General features: G+C 45.9%; 1 protein-coding gene across 1 annotated transcript in view; it reads left to right on the top strand.

The window, feature by feature from the left end:
- Nucleotides 1-1117: 1117 nt before the first annotated feature.
- The window catches only part of LOC309572621 (sodium- and chloride-dependent betaine transporter-like), a gene marked incomplete at both ends in the record, with an annotated part of 28102 nt that continues 20931 nt past the window's right edge, over nucleotides 1118-8288 (top strand). The window contains 4 exons of the mRNA XM_082280995.1: nucleotides 1118-1310; nucleotides 4918-5052; nucleotides 6380-6520; nucleotides 7931-8018. Coding sequence (XP_082137121.1) covers nucleotides 1118-1310; nucleotides 4918-5052; nucleotides 6380-6520; nucleotides 7931-8018 — 557 coding nt within the window. The remainder of the gene's footprint in view (nucleotides 1311-4917; nucleotides 5053-6379; nucleotides 6521-7930; nucleotides 8019-8288) is intronic.

The raw sequence follows: 8288 nt of genomic DNA, 5'->3' as shown, positions 1-8288 counted from the left end.
GTTAAGCATCTGTGTTAATTTTGACTGGATTTAAATTAATAGCCGATAAAAAGACTGTGAATGATAGAAAAATATATTTTGTAACAAGCAGCCACTAACTTTGCTTAATTAAGAAAATGCTACATGCGATTCAGGATTTAGTGTAGACTGGAAAATGTCTTTCATGTGCCTCCCTAGAGGCGCAGCCATATTCAGTGTGCCTGTTTCAACAGTGACTTTGCTCTGTGTTTCCATGGCTGGGTGTTTTGCCCCTACTATTTTCACTGCAGTACTTGAGCTTGCCTAATCTCAGTACTCCCTTGCTCAGACCTGAAACACCTCACAAGCTGAGGCCCTTTTGCTCACCCGATGGCCTTTGCTTCCTTGCCCTGTATTCTTTGCAAGGTTGGGCAAAGGTGGAGGACTGGTGCTGGTACCTCTTTATTGAGGAGAGCCTAGGCCAAAAAAGTGTGTGTGTGTTTTGCTGAGGTGGCAGGATGTGTGGTAGTGAAACATGGTGTCCTGGGGGTTGAAGAAAACACTTCTAGCAATACCTTAAAGTAAGATGGTAGGTTGTCCATTCTTGTTCAGACTATTTATCCTATTCATATTTCTATCCTGCTGTCTGAAACCACTCTAGAAAGAGTTGTTGTATAAAGCACACAGGGAGGAGAAACTCCTCCTGCCTCCATTCCCTGCTTCAGCTCCAGCTCCTTTTCTCTTAGTCTGAACTGCTGGTTCCAAAGTCCCAGGCAAGCTTCCAGCAATGATGGAGGTGCAGAGCACTTAGTCGGGGCAGATGGAGGTACACTACACTGGTGGTTTGGGAAGGATGAGGAATGGGGCTGTGGGGAGGGAAGGGTGAATTCTGGGATGAGTCCCATGAAGGGCTAGTGCAGGTGGGTTCTTCTCACCTGAACAGCAACCTTTCCTCTGTCCCTTCAGCTCAGATGTAACTTGTGGAGAATACTTTGTGCTGATACTAAAGAAGCCATCTTCCAGAGGATGAGGGAACCTCATGCTGATACTGGGAACACATCTATTGTGGTGTCTGGTCCCCTCACTCCTCTTCCCACAAGTGGGTCCTGCAGCAGCTCCCTACATCCCATGCTCTCCTTCTCTTCTGTCCCACAGAGCCATGACAAGAGCTATATCCAAGGAAGGCGAACCCAATGGGGCCACTACATCTGCTGAAGAGATAAAAGTGGAGGAAATGGAAGAGAGAGGCCAGTGGCAGAACAAAATGGAGTTTGTGCTGTCTGTGGCTGGGGAGATCATTGGCCTGGGTAATGTGTGGAGGTTCCCATACCTCTGCTACAAGAATGGTGGTGGTGAGTTCACAGCACACATGAATTGTTCCAGATCTGTAGGTATGACAAGAGACACGTGCATGCCTGAACCCATTTCTCCTATGCCCCATGTGCCCTCAGGCACTCTCTTATTCTCTCCTTCAACAAGTTAGATCCTGCCAAAACTAGGAGGAATAAAAACTCAGGGGTGAATCCAGCTCCCCAGCGGGTACTCTTTCTTAAAACAGCAATCTCAAATCTAGACTCTTAAAAAATTGAACTCTAGTAACAACTTAAGGCTCTTGGGCATCTCAAGGAATTATTGGTCTTTGGAAAATACCAAATGCTGTGAGTCGTCAGAAAGCCAACAGTGACCTCTTCCTACATATTTCCCTTTTCCTACTCCTGGTGTCAACTCCATCTTTTCAGGCCCTTGTTACAGAGGAGGAAAGGCTTAGATAGTGCTGGTATCCTTTGCTGGTATCCTTGCCAAGGCCTGATGGACCCTAGGAGGAGATTTCTGCCTCTTCCCCAGGAGCAATTTGTACAGTGATCAAACCACTGCTAGGGAAATCCATCCCAAAAAAAGGTTCATTCACCTTCCCTTTTGTTTCTTTTCATGGCTCTCCTTTTCTCTTGCAGTAACACTTCAATAAGATCATTATATGGTTAAAAGTTAAAATTTCTTATAACAATAAAATGAAACTTAAGGGAATAATTGACTGTCACTAACTTTTCTTGGTGAATCAAAATCTAACTTTATAAAAGAAAAGGAGGAATAACAAATTACATGTCAAATACAGCAATAACTTCTCTTTTGTTCTTGTTCTCTAGAGACACCTTGAAATAATGCTCTGGGACTTGCTTTCCTCCCTCCTCTCTTTGAGCTTCCTTTCTCTGCAGACCATGCCCCAAAGGCCTTTCTTTTCCAAGGTGCCATGAGCTTTCACCAATAGCTGAGTGGCTCCTCTGTAATTTTTCCGAGGCCTTCCAAATTCCTGTCCTCTGTGCTGTTGCTGGAGTTTATCCAAATTAAACAAGAGACAATAAAATATGTCCTCCAAATCAGAGAGGGGCATGGTAAGAAATGGTTAAAGAAAATGGAATTGAGTTTTTCTTGAACCTGGGATGATTTTTAGCAGATCCTCCAATATTTTGATGGGAGGCACCAAGAACAAGTCAGATGGGCAGGGGTTAGGAAACACTGGAGGTTGCATCTGATTGAAGAGCCTGTTCTGCAGTGATGCTTTGAGAGAGGAGTCATGGGGTTTGCATGGAAAATTTCTCCCTGAGCTCAGATGATATCTTTGCATAGTTTATGCCTGTGGTACCCAGTTCAGTAGTCCTTGCAATTTGTATGCTAATTAGCATAAGTGAAAAGGCTACTTTTGTTCACTTTAAATATCTATTGAATAACATTTTTCTTTCTAATTAAACTACTCTGGAAGATCTAAGGTTGTGATTCAGAGGGCAACGAGGCTAGGCTTGGGAAAGGTTAGGATGGGAGAGTCCTTCCCTCACAGCTCACACATTCCCTTTGCCAAAAGTATGGTACTGCTGTAGAAGGTACTTTTCTCTCTCTGGGGCTCTAGGGAACCAGAACTCTGGTACAGGACAAGGCAGTGTCTTTCCCACGACACTCAAGGATATTCTCACTATTGGAAAAGTTATTGAAATTGCAAAAAAGGTATTTTCCACCTACAAATGCTGCATCCCTGTCCCACCCTCACCCCCCAAACTGGAGACTGCTGTCCTGTCACCTTTCTCCACCTTTGGATGTACTGAGATGGTTATACAGCTATAAAGACAGATGCTATAGAAACAATAGTGCTAATTTTCTGTAAAGTGACCAGCTGTAACCTTATCTATTGCTGCACTGTCAAATTTGATCTGATTGTTCAGCATCCTGAACTTGTTATTGATGCATAAGGAAAGAGCATCTGTTTCTGGGGGCCCCACTCAAGGCTGAGTCTCCTCCGGTGGAGCAGCAAATTGAGGAGAGGATCACAAGAGGAGTTTCAGCTCGTAACTGCTGTGGGACAGTTAAGAGACACAAGACAACAGAGATGTAAGAAAACCATTGTTGCTCAGAGACCAAAATGGGTCAATCTCTGCGACAGATTGTATCAGAAGAGAGGGTCTGGAATCTGCTGAAAGGGTCATCTGTGTGCAGGATAATAAAGCTGTCTTGCAGATTTGGCATAGATATCTTGCAGCACCGAAAGCAGCTGCTGCCTCTAGTTCAGGGCCTGCAGTTCCCATTCCCTACTCTGCAAACCGGACTGACCCCAAGAACCAGCCTCCTTCCCTCATGCCCCAGGTCTCCTGCAGCTACACACAGCTGTGTTTAGGGGAAATTTGGAGGTTCTTTGTTATTGCAACACTGTTGGCTTAAAAACAAGGGCAAGTGTTCCTAGTTGCTAATTGTCACAGGAAGGAATGCCAGTGTGGATGCCTGTGCTGGCACAGAAGGAGAGGGCCTGGGGGGACAGTGGCTGAGAAAGGCACCCTCATCTTGGTTGCAAGCAGCTGAGATGCTCTTCAGGCACTGGCAAGAGAGGTGTTCACTACCAAAAGTTTATTGTATGAAGTGGCAAGACTGCCACAGTTGTTTCAGTGAGGAAAGCAGTCACCTTATCTTGTTTGGAGGGGAGAGGAAGTGTGAAAATCTACACTAAGGATGTGGAAAAAGTGAAATGACGGAAGGAAGGTCAGCTGTGAAAATGAGATCTCAGGAGTGGTTTTGAGCAGGGCAGTGAATATATTTGGTGTTTTGGTTTGGCAGCATAACTGAAAAGGCAGAAAAGTTTCAGACAGCTGAACAGAGCATTAAACCATTTTTTCAGGGCATTAAACTTTTTAGTTGTTGTTATTTTTGGTTTTTTTCTTATGCTTTGTTTATGTTGGTTATTGTGTCTGGAAAAAAGCCATGTTCTTTCTCTCCTTCCTCTTCCATTTTGACAAGGGTTAGTCTGGGGGCTATTTCAGGCTGATTTCTCTTCAGACATTTCTCTACCTTTTAGCAAAAAAAAAGGATTTTGAAGATAGAAGTTAAACTTCTTCATTTTGAAAATGCTGGAAAGATACTCTTCCCCTATTTCCATTCTTCTGGTGCAATCTGCTTTCAAAATTTGACGTGAAATATGTCTCAAGTAAATTTATATCCTGGCAAATTTATTACTTACCAAGAAATGTCACCAGCCTCCAGGTTTGTATCCTCTGGGCAAGTGGGAGTTTTGCTGTGACTCTCATGAAAGGCAGAACAAATGTGGTTATGTGAAACAAGGAGTTATTTTGTTCACCCCATTCCTGCTGAAATCTGGAATGAGGTCAGGAGCATGAAGCAGGGAGAATTTCTTCAGCACTATACTTTTTTAGCTCCTTGCCTGGCTACTCCTTACCTCTAGGTTTTCACCCATGCCAAATGCAGAAGCACTGCAGTAGCACAAGACAGACCACCCTTGTATTTTTTTCTGAGAAATGATGGCAGTGCAGGCCTTGTTTCTTTAGCAGAGGTTGCAAGGTTAGCTCTGAGAAACATTTATGTTTATGTAGCTGATTCCAGCTGTGGTCCCAGCTACCTGGCAAGAGGTTGTGAGGACAAGGTTTTTGAGGAGGTTTCTGAGGCAGCATTTTACCCTCTCTGCAGGAGCCTTCCTCATCCCTTATCTCATCTTCCTCTTCACCTGTGGGATCCCCCTGTTCTTCCTGGAGACAGCGCTGGGGCAGTACACCAGCCAGGGAGGGGTGACGGCGTGGAGAAAGATATGTCCCATCTTTGAAGGTGAGTCCAGTTACAGTATTTACTGGCAACACTTCCTAACAATTAGTGGCTCAGATCCTTTTTAAAAAATATTATTATTTGGCTTTTCTTTCTCCTTTATTCTCCCTCCCATCCTCTCTCTCACAGCCGTGTTACTCCTCCTGGTGCCTGCTGTGTGCAGGGGCAGTTCCCTGACCCCTCTGTGTGTGAGTGAGGGTGTGTGGTGCTGGCTGGGGGCTGTGCTGGTCCAGCTGAACCACGACCTCTGCTTTGAGGAGCTCAGAGCCTGGGAGAGAGGAGAAGCAGGATGGCCAGCTTGAAGGAGGAAGGATGGAAGTGTCAATATACAAACACCTGTGTGTAGTCCAGAACAAATAGTGAGAAGAGGATGAGGAAAGCTGTTTTCTAGTGCTTTCCCTGCCACTCCCGTGCCCAGGGCTGCTGTGGCAGCATTTGCAGGCTGACATCCTGCAAACTGGGGGAATCAGACTGTGTGCACTGGTCTGACAGCCCAGAGATGGGATGGGGTTGAGGTTAAGCCACGGGGATAAGAACCAGGACTTCTGGGGCCCCAGGGAAGGTTATTTAATGGGATTAATGTATTCATGAATATAATTTCCTCAATTCTCTTGTCTGGGGGAGAGCTTATTAACCATGTTCTGCAGTTGGAGAAACCTGTGCTCAGGCAGAGTGGAGCTTGGTTAGTTTGCTCGAGCATGGGCATGCAGTGCTATTTGAAACTCCCTGGGGGTCTGGGACCTCCTGCACTGGAGACCCTTGTGCTCTGGCACAGGCCTGGAGCTGGACAGCAGTGGCATCTCAAAGGTCACTGACAACCAGTTTTAAATAAATAAACTGGGCCTTTCTGGCCTGATTACTCTTCTGAGGTCTTGATCAGCAATGGGCACAAGCAGGACTCAAGACCAAAGCCGAGCATGGTGTGTATCAGCTGTGAGGATGTTTTTTGCCTGAGTCTTTTCAGAAGTAAGAGACTCAGCTGCATTTCTTTTCTTCAGAGGCAAGAGCTGTATTTTTCTAAAGAAGAGACACTCTAATGCAGTGGCATGGTAGCCATCAGAAATTTATTTTTCAAAGCAGCGTAAGGTTTTCTGGCTGTTTCACCACAGACCTGTCTAGAGTTACCAACAATGTTTCCTGTCTGCGTGCACAGTCACAAAATCCTTCCTCTTTCCCTTAGGTAGATCTTGCACTATCCTCTGGAGGGCCATGTTGTTGGTGTTGCATCCTTCTTGCCACAGCATGACCTGTGTCTTTGTTCGGGGTTAAGTCTGATGTGTTTGGAGCTGGTTGCCAGTCCCATCCTCACCTCCTTTGCTTTTCTTCATAGGAATTGGATATGCCTCCCAAGTCATTGAGGGGTATCTGAATGTCTACTACATCATCATCCTGTCCTGGGCACTCTTCTACCTGTTCAGCTCCTTCACTTCAGTGCTACCATGGGCCACCTGCAATAACCCCTGGAACTCAGGTACACCTTCCCTTGGTCAGCTTCTAGCTTCTCTCCAATTCCCAGAAATTATTTGTGTTTTGTTGAAAATATTTTTTTTTTTGTTTGGATAAGAAGCTCTCATGAGCTGCAGTGTGATGTCACCAAAAAATAGGCATTTTCTGGCAAGCAGGAGAGGTGAGTGGTAGAGTTTTCAAGCCAATCTAGAGCCCTCCTCATGTGGCAGGAGCTTTTTATTAGCTATTATGGTACAACAGTTTATCTTACAGTTCCCTTACTCTACCCATTTGTTTGGAGTTACTGGGACGGTTGCTGCCAGTGCTTGAACAGTTTCCTCGGTGCACTCAGCTTTGGGATAGATCAGGCCAAGCCTGCACTGGAGGATTTTGCCAGTTCATGTCTCCCAATGAAAGAGCCAGTAACACAAAACTCTAAGGGCACTGTTTTCCTGGTTAATCACATCCACACAGCCTCCATACCGTTACATTCACCAGGGGTCTCATCTCTTTGTGCTCACAATTCACTTAACTCTGCCCAACAGAGAAGACCCGGCTTTGGCTTTACTCAAGGTGCTTGGGCTGAGCTTGGGAAGATGGGGTAGATGTGAGGTAATCCTCGTGAATGTCCTTATCAGGACTTTTTTAGCATGTTGAACAGGTTGTTTTGCTTGGCAGCAGCTTGGTTCCCTCCCTTCTCCTCTTGCATCAGTTAATTTCTGCAATTAGTTAAATTTCTCGATCCTGTGGGCCTTTCACTAACAGGTCTCTCTGCCCTTCCATCCCAGCAGAAGTAACCAGCCTTTAGAAGAGCTGATCCAATTCCTTCAGCTTCCCCAGCACGGGTTTGTTTGTAAGGAAAGCCACGTATGTTCTCTTAATAGAGAGAAGCTTCCCAACAACAGCTGGGTTTCCTTGGTTTTCCAGTGGCTTGTCTTTGGCTGGCAAAATGCAAGATGAGGTGCATTGGATGTGTGCCATCTCCTCTGTTTTTAGTTATTTCACGCTCTGTAACAGGGTTGGGGATGGCAAAGCAGAACAGGAAGGCCTTTGTGGTGTGTGTGAACATATGCATGCATGTGTGGACAGGGAATGGTGCATGATGTGGAAAGAGAATGGGATTTTCTATCCTGGCTACTCATAGTCACTATCCCTTGATAATGTATATTTTGCAGCCATCTGTTTTCAATTTGGCAGGGAATTGTTCTCTCCTTCCCCTCTTCCCTTCCTGAAGCCTTTGGCTACTGCTGGATTGGGATTCATAGCTGGGGAGAGGCAGAGTTTAATGTGATGTTTAATGAGATGCTCTATAGCACAGGGTGAAGAGTCTGTGTTCTGCCAGAGTGAGGGTTAGGATCTAGAGGGCAAGGAGCATCCTTCAGTGGAGGAGCCCTAGAGAATTTCTCACCTCATCAGCTTCCTTTTCTTTTGGTAGATCTCTGTGTGGACATTCTGAATAGATCCAGCCTGGACAACAGGACCTTGCCAGCGAACGCCACCTCCTCAATGATTGAGTTTTGGGAGTATGTGATTGTTTTCCCCTGTTCAGGCTCTCTCTCATCCAAAGGCTCCAGCGGCAGCAGTGCCTGGGCAGGGGGCTGTGTGTCTGTAGGAGCAAGCGAGGTGCCACGTGTCAGATCTGAACATGGGGAGCACAACGAGCTGCCAAGGGGATGGGCACAGAGCCCAGGGCGTGAGGGCTGGGTACACCTCAAAAGCAGCTCACTGCATGCCTGCCCAGGGGTGCTCATGTGCACCTTGAGGGTGTGTTTGCTTTCTGGCACTGAGCTGCC

The sequence above is a fragment of the Coloeus monedula genome (genome assembly GCF_965178545.1).
Source record: "Coloeus monedula genome assembly, chromosome: 4".
NCBI classification, from domain to species: Eukaryota; Metazoa; Chordata; class Aves; order Passeriformes; family Corvidae; genus Coloeus; species Coloeus monedula.
Note: the sequence above shows the minus strand (reverse complement) of the source record. Positions and strands in the feature narration are given on the sequence as shown.